This window comes from Necator americanus, chromosome IV (assembly GCF_031761385.1).
Source record: "Necator americanus strain Aroian chromosome IV, whole genome shotgun sequence".
Taxonomy (NCBI): domain Eukaryota; kingdom Metazoa; phylum Nematoda; class Chromadorea; order Rhabditida; family Ancylostomatidae; genus Necator; species Necator americanus.
Window position 1 is genome coordinate 16,735,674 of NC_087374.1, and position 14,020 is coordinate 16,749,693.

The following is a 14,020-nucleotide window of genomic DNA, read 5'->3' on the forward strand; positions in this document are numbered from 1 at the left end:
TTTCTCACTTTTCTCACCCCAACGGACTTACGCATGTAAAGGAATGACGGAGCCACGGTGATCAAGGCAAACAACACAAATCTGTGGAATCGACACACGATCCTCTGGCGACGTTTTTCCCAGGTGCTGTCGTTTGGGCGATTACGGTGCAGAAGAAACTTGACGACTATCTGGAATACAAAAAATGAAAGTATAGATTTAAAACTACTTGAGATTTCCTTCCGGTGTATCCAATTATACTCCGTTATGATATCCTCCGTTGTCGACACTGACATGTGTGACATCATTTGCGGACTTGTTTAGGCGGTGGGTAATTAGTCAGTGATCCAGAGAAATAACTGGTAATTCCCAAATCGCTGATAATTTTTGCATGGAGAACAGCTAGTGTTTTCACGTTACTTACCGCCATCATGACACAAATAGCGATGCAGTATAAAACCAAGAAAAATATGACGGATTCGGATAAGAACTGGTATTTGTAGATAGCGATGAGGACTCCATGTACGAAAATCATCATTATTATGAAGGGCAACCTGAAAAAATTGAGTGTCACCATTGTTTCTTAACTACCGTCTAAAACCTGTATGATTGATTTTCTTGGGAAAAAAATCTACCGTAATAAGCAATATTATATCAGAAATGTCCGTATGAGCAATCATAGTAGTTAATCTAGTAAGCTAGAAGCAAATAGTTTTACGGAATTGCTTACATTAATGGAATGCCACTCATTCTACAAAAAACAAAGCTGGCTTTATTTCCTGAGAAAATCTTGACCTATGGTTACCACAGATTGCTACCATGGTTGCTTTTAGCGAAAACTAATCTCCTAAAAATTTAACGTACGGTGTATGACAAAAATAAATTGTCTTGCCATTTACACCACAGTCGTAGTCTTCAGCCTCTGCTTATTTGAGAAATATTTGGGAAGAATGGAACTAGTTCTTACTGTAGTACTCAGTGGAAAGAACACTCATGCGATAATGCACCTTCTTAGCCGTCACGTGACTAAGCTCAGAAAACAAGGATACTGCAGAATGTCGTGAGATCTCTTCTCTCAAATACGTTTTTACAACTATTTTTTGTATTGTCATATAAACGTTTAGACACTCCTGAAGCACTTGTTTCAGATACTCGTAGGAAAATTTGTAATTTTCAATTGGGATAATACTAAAAGTATTTCTTGCACAGATTTTTCAAAGACGTTATCGAATTTTTGAAAATTTCCAACTTTTGCGCTTGTCCTCAGTACATCCTTTCTTTTATGAACACCTCTTTGAAGATGATTTCCGTCAGCCATACTAAAGCTGAGAGCGCAAATATAAGGTCGTAACACTTGTAACTTTGTAGCTATCACCTGTGTTTTTGACGCGCTTGTCTGGAAAATAACGCTTTGCAAAACTTATGAGTAGATGAATTTTCGATATCTTTTTTTCCAGTGTGGTATTTATGCGTTACACCGTACTAACAATTACCGTATTTTGGCTGAGACATAGAAATGAAGCATTATAGTCACCATAAACGCCATTTTTGGGGCTTTCCGCGACGAACTTCCTGCAACATACATAGAAGTACGTTGAAAGCGCCATAGCATGCAGATAACACTATAGAAGCGGACATCATTGAGAAGAACGATTGATTTGGCATTGTGCCAAGCGGCAGAGGAGACTGGTGCAGTGGAGCTGTTACACTGCAACGAAAAATGTTTCATACGAGTTTTCTAGGTTTAAAATGAATCAATAAGTCATAAATAGATACACTCCTCGTAAGCAGTACGTAGCTTTAGTCTTGTGTTTTTTTTCAGAAGAAAAAACTCCGTTAAAAATTGGCTTAATTAAACTCATGTTTTGTAACAAGCACTTTTGATTTTCTATGAGTTATCTTCACAAGAATTCTTCAGCAATCCAAGTTAAATTTTTGTCTGATAGGTACTCTTTTTCCGAAAAAAAAAATTTCGTGATTTCCAAAAACTCTGCTCATGAACCCGTTTCAGTTCTTTTGGAGTCCGTTCCACCTTTTTTTATTCATTTTCTTAAATGCCAGAAACTCTTGTCATGCACACACAGTGAAACACTTTCTAAAGAAGTAACAAACGATTAGTCCCTGCACATAATCTTAGAGGGAGAGTAAAAAATTTTGATTCCTGGTAAATCTCATTTTTTTAAGATAATAAACTATTTTGAGTTTAGGCAAGAAGAATTCGCGTCAACAACTGGAATTTCAAAAACTAAACACAGGAATATTTAAAAATGGAGGGCCATTACTTTTGTGTCAACGTTTTGATATTGCTGGCTCCAAAACCGTTTCTGCTAACAAATAATTTTGGAATACCTCTGGATTATTGTTCCCACTAACTACATTTCTTCTCTTTGCTCGTGGAGACAGCTGAGATTAGAACAACTATTGAAGAACGGAATTTTTTTTTCCAGATTTAAGAGTGATGAAAAAAATGCTTTTCAAAAACATCTTACTCGTACTTGAAGTGCTTTGGTCCCGGCTCGGTGACTGGTGTAAGCAGATTTATGTACTGCGGAACGAGCCGTATTGTGTACGGTATGTTCACAGTAATCATGAAGATCGCTCCATAATCGTGAGTGTCTACTACGGTAGTAAGGTGCCAAAATGGCACGAGTACAATCAGGTCGATGATGAACGGTACGACCGGACAAGTGTAGTAGAGAAAGGAGGACATCTCTTCAACTTGAAAAAAGAAGCATTTGGAAGAGAACATGTAATTGAAAAAGAATGTCAGGTCGTAAGGCATAAGAGGATCACTGGTGTGAATTCTTAAAAAGCTGTATGAAATCTTAAAAAGCTCGGTTCCAGAAGGTGATTAGAAACATTTCGTGATGAGAGTTTCTATGAGGATAATTTACAGAATTTTTCCTTTCCTCTGCGGTTTTGAGTATTGTGCGGCAAGAGTTGGTCCTTCTCTCAGAATACTTTTTTAGTTTCAATTTTCGAAAATCAAAGGGGTGGCCTTCAAAGTGTCGGTGACGAAACGAAATGAAATGCGAGCTGTGTGACCATGTCTCTATTTGCGTCGCTTAGCGACGACGAGTAGAATTTTTTCTTTTGCTTGAAGTGAGCCTAATCAAACTCAAGCAGCAGACTATGAAATGGATACAGAATAGCTGGCGCTTAAAAATACACAGCTTCTATTTTATTTCTGCAGGGGAAACCTCTTTTTTCCTCCTGTGGCGGTTATTCGTCTTACTACACAGCTTGAGCACGGCTTGAAAAAAAAAGTTGAAGAGAGACAAAGGCTTTTTTTTTCTGCATCGGGAAGAGAGCTGTTCATATGTATTGCGTCGAGTGAAATATTAAAAATACCAGTCTGAATGTCCGGCTAAAACCGGACTTCAGACTTTCGGTGATTTTAGCTTCGCTCCCTTTCACTGATCAATGAAAGTTAATAGCAGTGGTGTTTTCTGTAAATTAGATGTGTTTTTTAAGCAACGTTTTCCTTCTCTTCTTTATATTATAAATTAAGGCGAAAGATTACGGAGTTTTCCTTCTAAACGCGTCAATTCTACATTTGGAGAATATTCGACCATCAGCTGCAAACACTCCTTCGACGCCAGATTAATATAGATACAATTTGAAAGCATTACTCGAAGTATGGGTATTCCTCCTGATTTCTCCCAATAGTTATCATAGAATGATGTTTTAACATTAAATGACGTGAAAGACATTATCCTACTGATAAAGATAACGTTCCACGTCAGATCACATAAACATCTTGCTAGTATTTAAGCAGCCATTTGCATGCATGTTTCCACTTTCTGAGAACGGCATCCTACAAACTTGAGGCGAAAGAAGAAGGAAATATTCACGCAGAGGAGTCATAAAGGTGAAGAGCAAAGCGCCAAGTGGTTACGGCTATGAAACGGTTGCAACCATTTACCTTTTGCGTCATGCACACTAATTTATTGCACTCCAATGACCGGGTCCACTCTGCCGGTGGATCCGTCCCATATTATAGCAATCTGGCGCCGTTGGACCCGTCGCACCCTCTTCTATAGGTATCTGGCGCCGGTGGACCCGTCCCACCCCCTCCTATAAGTATCTGGCGCCGGCACACCAATTCGACGCCGGTGGATCCGTCGTATCCCCTTCTACAGGTATTTGGCGCCGGTGGACCCGTCGCACCCCCTTCTATAAATATGCGATGCCTGTGGACCCGTCGCAACCCATTTTATAGCTATCTGATCCCAGCGTACCAATCCGACGCCGGGTGGACCCGTCGCACCCCCTTTTTCGAATTTCGTGACACACAGACAAACACAAACACAAACACAAACACAAACACACACACACACAAACACACACACACACACACACACACACACACACACACACACACACACACACACACACACACACACACACACACACACACACACACACACACACACACACACACACACACACACACACACACACACACACACACACACACACACACACACACACACACACACACACACACACACACACACACACACACACACACACACACACACACACACACACACACACACACACACACACACACACACACACACACACACACACACGGACTAAGCTCGTTATTATATATCATGATCATGATAGGTTTCCAACTTACTTTTCACTGCATTGTCTCGTCGCAGATATTGCTGCATGCCCATACCGATCGACACGATTATTTGGGCCGGGTATTTAATTGACAAAAATCAGAATGTCAATGTTGCAGTAATGCAGAGACTCGCATAATAATCATAAACGTAATAAGAGCTTAATTCACTTAGGTCAGGGTCAAGTGAAATTCATGACCAAGGTTATCAAACAAAATTCCATTCAAAATTTCTCTAGCTTTCCACGTGCCTAACAAAGCGTTTGCGGTGCTTTTGGAAATCTCTAAGGACTGTGAATTAATTGATTTATTATGTGACCCTATGACTTTGACAGTTTTTTTTAGCAAATCTTCCACGATCCTGTGAAGAATGGTGGAGCTCCAGAAACAATCGTACTCGGCTCCCAGGAGCCGGAAAAAACGTGACAATTGATTTGGACGGTGGAGGACCGATGAAGCCAATGACAGTGATATGCAAAATGATGAAAGATGACATGGGCGTCGATGTGGTAAGTGGATGGGCTGCTAATAGCGCTCGAACGCATAATTTGAAAACAAATTGAAAACAGCAATCGGAAATGCTGTTTTTTCAAAGTAAATCTTGTAATGGACCATCATATCAGTCCAATTAATGTAGCGTCATTATTGTCCACTGCGTCTTTTTTCCATGGAAACAGTACATCCAAAAAATTCCTAGAAATTGACAATTCTTAATGCTATCATTCCAAAACGCTGTTTCACTCGACTATTTCGTTGAAGTTTCTGCCCTCCTTAGCAATCGAAGATAGAACACGGTTTGAAGAGCGATTAATTATACGAGAAAGGAAAGCATAAAAGTAGCGTGAGAAGTAGGTGAAGTATGTAGTCAGCTGAGTGCTGCTCAACAGACGATTGTTAGTAAAGCCGATGCGGTTCTACTTTGTGCTATAATGTTTCAGCATTGTTGATGTGATAAGGAGCATGTAACTGTTATAAATCTATTAAAAAGGAAATAGCAAAAGAAACCGAATTGTATTCTACACAAATAGAGCTGTGAAACAATAGTAAATGGCAGCATACGCGTGAAATTTTTGTCAACTTCTGCTCAATTATGATTACTCGATTGAAGTGGTGAGTCCACAACAGGAAGGTTCGAAAACTCATTGGCATACCTACTGTTCTGCTGAAAGATTCGAAGTGTAGCGGCTAAAGAAATAGCGTTCTTCCTATTCTTCCTTTTTTTGCTCTCCACTCACCTTTCTCGGTACGTCAGACAACAACTGTAGATGGGATTAATGCATCTGATACATCTTGTTTATTTTTTCCCATATGTTCAAGACTTCGTAGTTCGACATTCGAGATATATATATATATTTATATAGATTCTATATAAGAAGATATTCTTATATAGAATCATATAGATTCAGAATCTTCTTATATATATATATATATATATATATATATATATATATATATATATATATATATATATATATATATATATATATAAAGATTCTGAATAGAAAATAGAGTGGCATATATTTCTGGATGTCCACTGGTGAACTGCAAAGCGAAAATTCTGATTTTCAGATCACCACAGTTCTCCAGCACGACCTACGTAGACCGATTTTCGTCACTGGAAATAACAATCCAGGAGTGGTGCGAAAAACGTTGATGTACGGTGTTAGCACTGAACAAATGGATCGACTAGTGGAAGGTTTTGAATCGTGTTCACAAGTGAGTTTATTTTTTAAGGCGAGTGAACCAGTTGACATACTCGATGAACGGACGGAATGAACTTGATGAATGAATGAATGAGTTAATTAATTAGTTAACTACAGTATATGCGCTTCTCGTGCCGTGGTGGTGCCCGCCTGATGACGCAAGGTGACGAGCGTTCGCCATCCTCCTGGTACGCCACGAGGTCTGAAAAACATGGTCTCCAGTGGGGAGACGCACCGCCGTACAGTCGAATGTGTTCTTGTGCCACGAATGGCACATGCATCCATAATAGGTAATGCTTCTCACTACTTTCTACCAACCATTTCATTTTTAGTCCGTCCTTGCTCAATTTCCTGCAAAATTTCGAAATCGATGATAGCATAGATTCAGATATATAATATATAATTTATAATATTGAATTTATATATTCAATATATAATATATAGATCCAAAATCTTATATATATATATATATATATATATATATATATATATATATATATATATATATATATATATATATATAAGAAGATTCTGAATGGAAAGATAAATAAATAAGATAGTAATAAGATAAATAGCGCATATATGCGCTCTCCTATATGTTATGGACAAAAGAAGATGTGCATCACTAAAGAAGTTTTACTTGTAGATTAAAAAGAAAACAATTGTTTTGCAATTTTTCGTCCTCATCTTCATCAAGAGGGCTTTTGGGAGTTGAAACGAGGGATATAGGACCTCTTCGTTCAATTTGATCTCTAGTTACGCAAGACTTGTAAAGTTGCATAATTTTGCGTTCTTCATCTAAAGAAAGTGTTTGAAGTGTTTCTCTCTCGAACCCCTATAGTCACAATGAAGTGAGAAACATTCCATAGGTTGAAGTCGGGTTCTTTCCATTTCTCGCGTAATATGCGGGAAGTGAAAATTTTAAATGTCTGAGATTGTACTTTTTGGAATATATTGGTGTAGATTGGAAGCAGTCCGAAAACAAGCGTTACTCACCAGCGGCCTCTATGATTAATCACCAAGGTGTCATAGTTTTAGAATCCGGTGTACTTCTAACTTAAACTTCAGAATGTGCAATTGCGACTCTGGTGAAGACGCCACTGATGAGGGTGTGAACCCCTACGCCCAGCTACTCCCAGTCACTGGCCTTTTTCTTGGCGGTACCACGAAAACATCATCGATTGAAGTGGAAATCGGTCCGTTGATCTGCAATCGACGTGGTGAGCAGTTCATGTTTCTGGAATTCTCCACAATCCAAAATCGCTGCGATATCGCTTTATTTCCAGTCTCATTCGAATCGGTCACCTTCTCCGATCGCAATGTTCGTCTGACAGGTGTTCGTTCACTATCTTCGAGAACATTCGATCTTTGGCTGCAAGCAAAATTTTCTCACTCACAAATGAGCATTTTTGCATGGGAAAGCGTTGACGCACTGCACTGGCTCCATCTCTATATTCAAGGTGCGTTTCAATTCACTATTGTTAGCTGGTAAAGGTTGGATAAAGTGCTTTAGATGGAAAGATCGTCGGCGAGATGGTGAATGGCGGCGAAACAGCTCAAGTAGTGACCGACTCGATCTACAATGATGGTCGATGGCATTCGATCTATTGGGAAGCGGATAGCTATGGAATGCGACTGAAAGTTGATGGGAAACTGACTGAGACCAATGCGACGCTTATTTTGCCAAATGCTCATCAGTGGACCATTGGTGAGTAGTTGTTTTGGATAAATAACCAACCAGTCAGTCTTCTTGGTCTTCAGAAATTGACGACCTATGACTACTTTCCGTACTTCTTGATCTTCCTTTGTCCAAACCTAGTTTTTATTACCATTTGAAGCGCTTGTTTGTGGCTGAATTTATTCGGCCAACGACCTTACTACAGGACTATACAGTCGGGTCAAAACGACATGAAGCACGGACAGCTGCACAAGCGGCTGCGTTCGAAACGGTGCGGTAGAGACATTGGTTGGAATCGAGGTGGAACCATGGCGAACTGCAGAGATCGGTGGCAGTAGCGAGGATCCTTACACGATCCACTGCGCCGCTTCGAGAGCGGCCACTTAGGTTGCCCGCAGAGCTTACAGCCTTACGCAACTGTCCGTGCGTCATGTGGTTTTGACCCAACTATATCTACTTCAGTGCAATTGATTATAAGACTACATAGTGCGAAAAAAAAGAAAATGTAACGCAATAGAACCTGATACCGAACTAAAACACAAACTCTATTTGCTTATTATGTCCGTGCTTTGAGGTTCCCGAACAGAAAGAGGACTCTCTGGATTCGCTGGAGTCGTGCGCAGTGTACATCTATGTGGTGAGGAGCTGACCCTAAGCACTATAGCTAGGAAGGACTACGATAAAGGTGAATAAGTAGTCCAATTACGTCGAGTTTCATTATCTGTTCTGCCTCCTACAGTTTCCACCAAAACTCCACCACAGAAAGTCTGGCGGACACTATACACCACAAGGAGAATATCTCAAAAAAAAAATGCAGCAGTAAGATACATCGATAAATACTATGTCGAGCAAGAATTCGAATATTGTATGGTTACAACGAGGAGGATATGATTCATCTCTGCCTAACTTCCTGTTTTCTCGTGATTATTTATTAGCAAATATGTGGTGGTAATTCTACGAGTGTATGAAATAGCAAGAATTTAAAATACACTACAGTCATAATTTGGTGATCCTCGTTCTGCATTCCACTGTTTCAACGGATATACGTTTGCGAAGTGGGACCCTCTCTTAACTCCGCCCACTTGCTTCACGCGAAGCATTAGCTGCGCTGCGATGATATGCTCCCAGTCACTCACGAGCGATTGAGTACCACACTGTCTTGTAGGTAACCGAATGCATGACGACCATTAATTATGCGCTGACAAACCTAATCAATCTTAATCAGTTTCTAAAGTGATTAAACAAACAATATGACCACATTCACACTGTTTCGAAACTCATCGAGGTATCACGAGAGTACAAGATGCCGCTCTGTCTCACCTTCATCGACTTAAAGAAGGCCTTCGACTCAGTTGAGACGGAAGCGGTCGTGGAAGCCTTGGACAACCAAAGCGTCCCTACTCAGTACATAAAGGTACTTCGAGGGTTGTACAGTAACTTCACGACCGGAATTTCGCCATTCTACAAGAACATCATCATTGACGTGAAGAGGGGGGTTCGACAGGGTGACACAATCTCACCCAAAATATTCACAGCCACCCTCGAGAACGCAATGCGAAAGTTGGAATGGGACGACATGGGAGTGAAGGTTGATGGTCGGCAGCTACACCATTTGCGCTTTGCTGATGAGATCGTACTGATAACACCTAGCATCAGCCAAGCGGAACGAATGCTGATCGAATTCGACGAAACATGTGGATGCGTCGGTTTTCAGCTGAATCTACAAAAGACGATGTTTATGCGGAACGGATGGGTCTCGGATGCCCCATTCACGCTCAACGGAACGAATATATCCGAATGCACCAGCTACGTTTATCTGGGTCGGGAACTGAACATGATGAACGACCTGACCCCCGAGCTGGGCAGGAGGAGACGAGCGGCTCGGGGAGCGTACAAGAGCATCGCGGATGTAGTGAAGAAGACCAGGAACACCCGGCTCCGTGCTCACCTCTTTAACACCACCGTACTTCCTGCTTTGACCTATGCTTCGGAAACCTGGGCATTTCTCAAGCAGGAAGAAAACGCGGTGAGCGTCATTGAACGCGCAATTGAGGGAGTGATGCCAGGAGTATCCCGTTTCACGCAAGTGAGGGACGGGATTCGAAGTCCTCTCCTACGTCAGCGATCGAAGATTAGAGACGCCGCCGCGTTTGCCAAGGAAAGTAAAATAAGGTGGGCCGGACACGTGATGCGCTTTAACGACAACCGTTGGACCAGGGCCGTGAGCGACTGGGTTCCCCGCGATATTAAGCGCACTACAGGAAGACCGCCGACCCGATGGTCAGATTTCTTCACGAAGTCCTTTAAAGAAAAGTATGATGTTCTTCGTGTCCCACGCGAAAGGAGGAACCACTGGGCTACTCTGGCACCGGGACAAATGGAAGAATTACTGGCGCCCGCTCGACCAGTTCGAAGATCAACGGGAGTCAAGGTGATCAAGGTGATGGGCAGAGCTTCAAAATTCCAGAATAATATGTTGGTACAGTTGGGTCAAAACGGCCTGAAGCTCGCTGCAGCTGCCTAGGTGCCTACGTTCGAAGCGGTATGGTAGAGCGTGGAGGTTGGGATTGAGATGGGAAAATCGCTAGCACCACTCATCGCTGCCGTCTCAGTGAAGGTAGCGATGCTCCCACCTCCAACCGTTTAATGGCTCTTCAGCACCGCTTCGAAAGCTGTCGCTTACGCAACTGCAGTGAGCTTGAAGTTCTTTTGACCTAACGATATTACAGTGCAAATTGATTCATCATCATTCTATCGACCTCGTAAATTCAATAGCCGGATTTCTGAACTTGGAATTTGTATTTTCCTTCTTCCCGTATCTAAACTGTGCAGTTTTCGAGATTCTGGGCTGACTGTAAAATCGCTTCACTATAGAAGCAATTTTTAGGCATTCACATAGGCGATGAGGGATATTGTCGCGAAGGATTGTGCAAAAATGGTGGAGCCTGCGTTGACAAATATGACGGATACAGTTGTGACTGCAATCATACACCATTTGGTGGCAGTGACTGTAGTAAAGGTAAGTGTGCAGGTTCTACTTTAAGTATTGAGTTACTTATTTCTTTGCAAAACTCAAAAATAACTTAATATGCTTTCCAGAGTACAGCATGTTCGTTCCAAGCGGTTCTTCCCTACAGATTCCATGGCAAAATCCAGCTCATACCAATAACTGCCATCGTATTTCCATTCAAACAACAGCTACAAATGTTTCGCTTGTCAAGTCAAAGGCATTATTTGCTGATTCTACCTTCAATATGTCTGTGAATTATGCAGGTGAAACTATTGCGCTACCTTCTACTATGTGCACATGTTTTCAATATGCGGTGATTTCATCGTGGTTTAAAGGTCTTTATTACTCTCCTTGATTGGATCATATTGACTGTTCTTTCGTTCAGGATATCTCACTCTTTCTATTTACGATGGCTTCTTTTTCACTCACAAAAACACGGAAAAACGGTGGAATCTCAGCGACAACATCATGCATGACATTGGATTTTGCGCTTCTGACACAAGCTTTAATCTAACCGTGAGTCCGAAGCTTTTAAATTTCTCGTCCTGTTATACGTTACTTTTTTTACTTTCTCTGAATGCTACCAAATTGAAATGTAACGTGAGAGGCTCCTTACCCTTTATTTTTTTGGTACTTGGTAGGTTTTTTTCTAGTTCAACTTTCCAGGAACGTTCAAATCAGTCTACGCTGGTTTCATCTTTTGGTAGTACTTAATAGTCTTCAGTGCAATAAATCCTTGCTAAAGTCACATCGCTCACATTCTTCCGTCTTTTTATTTCTTCTTCATTAAGGTCGATGGTGAACCCTCCATACATTTCGAAGGGAACTGGACGTTCTTCCAAAACTTCAATGTGTGGACATTTCTGGATAAAAGTAGGTTTCTTCTAAACTTCTATTCTTATTCTTAACCATTGCCAACCTCAGTGACAGGAAGTAAAATATATACTCATCACAGATTACACTGGCTGCGTTTCACGACTACAAGTCGGCTCATCATTTCCGCTGAAGAATCCCAAGGCTGCCAGATTGAAACATTCAGGAAAGATACGCTTCGGCAGCTGTTCCATGGATATAATGTGAGTTCCATTTAGAATACTTTAAAGGCATCACTCCATGAATCTGGAGTGGTACGGATTTCCGGTGGAGTATTCGTGTACGGGATCGTAGATTACTGAGAGAAGGATGATTCCATTCATTTCTTCCTAACTGCCGTAGGAAACTGCCCGGAACATACGACTTCGAGCGTTCCGGTGCACTTTTTTCCACAAGGAATTCGATTGGAGCGCGCCAGCCTTGTGCATGCGCGCATCTTCCGGGCCACTTTTTACGGCAATTAGGAAGAAATGGGCAGAATCACACCCCATTTTCCTGAAATCCGCACCACCTCAGATTCGTGGTATGCTGCCTTCAAACTAGAAAAGATCCCTTCGTGTCTAAAGGATTCATTCATTTACATTATCAAATTACCTATATTCACGTATGTAATTTCAGTGATATTCGCCAACCAGCTGCACGAATACCGGATGATGAAGGGATTCACATTCATGCTATTGCTCATGCCAAGCATCACATAATTTCTGTTACTTGTAAGTCTTAGTTTTTGTGTGTGTGTGTGTGTGTGTGTGTGTGTGTGTGTGTGTGTGTGTGTGTGTGTGTGTGTGTGTGTGTGTGTGTGTGTGTGTGTGTGTGTGTGTGTTTTTATCTGATCATCTGAGTATGCATGTGCTAAATCAATTCCCAATGTTCTTGTACGCATCTTCCTGTATCATTATCCAGCCATGTTTATTTACGCTTTTGATGGGGACGGTAAAGAGGGTCCCAGTGGGTTCTCCGCGAATGAATCATTACGTGTCGAGTGGATATACCTCGGCGAAGCCACGCTCCTTTCGTTTAGGGAAACGCAGCTAGCCGTTTTAAATGCTCTACTATGCATAGAAACTTATAATTACAGTTATAAAGAAATACAAAGAAGGGTGGTAAAAATTGTTTGAACAACTGAATAAATTAAAAATAAATCACTTAATGATATATGATGTTATGTGTGGTCGTCTACCAAGAGGAAGAAGGAGCGACATTTGTCCAGATATTACCCTCAAGAAATCTTATTGGGTTTACTCTTTTCCTCCAAGAAGTCATAGATACAGAAAGTCCCTCCGTCCGGAAATAAATTACTACAAAAAAGTTTGGGATTTGCAGAAATCCTCATTCCCGTTAGTTCTGAAAGGTGGAATGTTCAGTTTTTAACCGAATTTTCATCTACGAATTTTGAAAGCATTAGATGCGTCTTCCTCTCGTGTTTCACGTGAGGATTTCTCTTGCTTCAGATCACCTTACCTCGCGAAATTAAATTGGATGTGTTTGATTCTTCGGAACAATTTAGTTGCTAGTGAATTATATCCCAGCCGGTGATGCAGCGTACGATTAGCGGCAGATTAGCAGAGCCAGCTGTTTAGGTAGCAACAAAGGTGAACCGCTTTGGGATACGCACCATCGCTAATTGCACTGTCGAGGCATGATCGGAAATCGAAAATCCACCGGGAACCTTGGGAAGCACCATCCTATTTTGATGATGATTTTTAGTATTTAGAAGTGTTCATAGAAGTGAGAGGATATGTTGCTCTTCGAAAGTGACGAGAATGTGCAGTCTTACTTCCTTGAAACACATAATCCGTCCCTGATTCCTTACAAATCTTCCTCTAGCTTTTGGACATGTAAAAAGAAAACAAGCGAGAAATCATGTTCATTTCAGCAATTGCTGGTCTTGCAATCGCCGGTTTCCTAGCGCTTCTACTTTCGATACTCGTCTGTTATATGCGTTCCCGTCCTGAAGGCGTCTACAAGACGAACGAAGGCGAATGCAGTCCATCTCGAAGTGAGGAACCGCTTGTGAATGGAATGCCGGCTGGTGGAAAAGAATACTTTTGTTAGACGATTACTACTTCGTAGCACTTTTTTAGTGACGTCATCTTGTGAGGACATTGACCTCAGCGTTCCTAAGGAAACCCTTCTGTGAT

The 14,020-nt window shown here is 41.3% G+C and overlaps 2 protein-coding genes across 5 annotated transcripts in view; both read left to right on the forward strand.

Annotated features, from left to right (window-relative positions):
- Positions 1 to 8,887, forward strand: part of RB195_001570 (uncharacterized protein) — a gene marked incomplete at both ends in the record, with an annotated part of 32,844 nt that extends 23,957 nt beyond the window's left edge. Inside the window, 8 exons of one of the 2 annotated variants that reach the window (XM_064198414.1) lie at positions 4,961 to 5,124; positions 6,185 to 6,331; positions 6,436 to 6,608; positions 7,387 to 7,538; positions 7,605 to 7,778; positions 7,832 to 8,026; positions 8,571 to 8,681; positions 8,736 to 8,887. In XM_064198414.1, coding sequence (XP_064054295.1) covers positions 4,961 to 5,124; positions 6,185 to 6,331; positions 6,436 to 6,608; positions 7,387 to 7,538; positions 7,605 to 7,778; positions 7,832 to 8,026; positions 8,571 to 8,681; positions 8,736 to 8,887 — 1,268 coding nt within the window. The remainder of the gene's footprint in view (positions 1 to 4,960; positions 5,125 to 6,184; positions 6,332 to 6,435; positions 6,609 to 7,386; positions 7,539 to 7,604; positions 7,779 to 7,831; positions 8,027 to 8,570; positions 8,682 to 8,735) is intronic. The other variant, XM_064198415.1, reaches the window with a different exon arrangement.
- A 412-nt stretch (positions 8,888 to 9,299) lies between these two features.
- Positions 9,300 to 14,019, forward strand: RB195_001571 (uncharacterized protein; the record flags this gene model as incomplete). 3 transcript variants are annotated; one of them, XM_064198418.1, is made up of 9 exons in its annotated part: positions 9,300 to 10,485; positions 10,884 to 11,015; positions 11,096 to 11,269; positions 11,392 to 11,522; positions 11,798 to 11,879; positions 11,962 to 12,082; positions 12,498 to 12,592; positions 13,756 to 13,878; positions 13,964 to 14,019. In XM_064198418.1, the coding sequence occupies 9 exons, from the start codon at positions 9,300 to 9,302 to the stop codon at positions 14,017 to 14,019; spliced, it is 2,100 nt and encodes a 699-aa protein (XP_064054297.1). The 3 variants fall into 3 exon arrangements, with proteins under 3 accessions (XP_064054297.1, XP_064054298.1, XP_064054299.1); XM_064198417.1 differs by lacking the exon at positions 9,300 to 10,485 and adding an exon at positions 10,643 to 10,688; XM_064198416.1 differs by lacking the exons at positions 10,884 to 11,015; positions 11,096 to 11,269; positions 11,392 to 11,522; ... (3 more) ...; positions 13,756 to 13,878; positions 13,964 to 14,019 and having other exon boundaries at positions 9,300 to 10,520.
- Position 14,020: the final 1 nt, after the last annotated feature.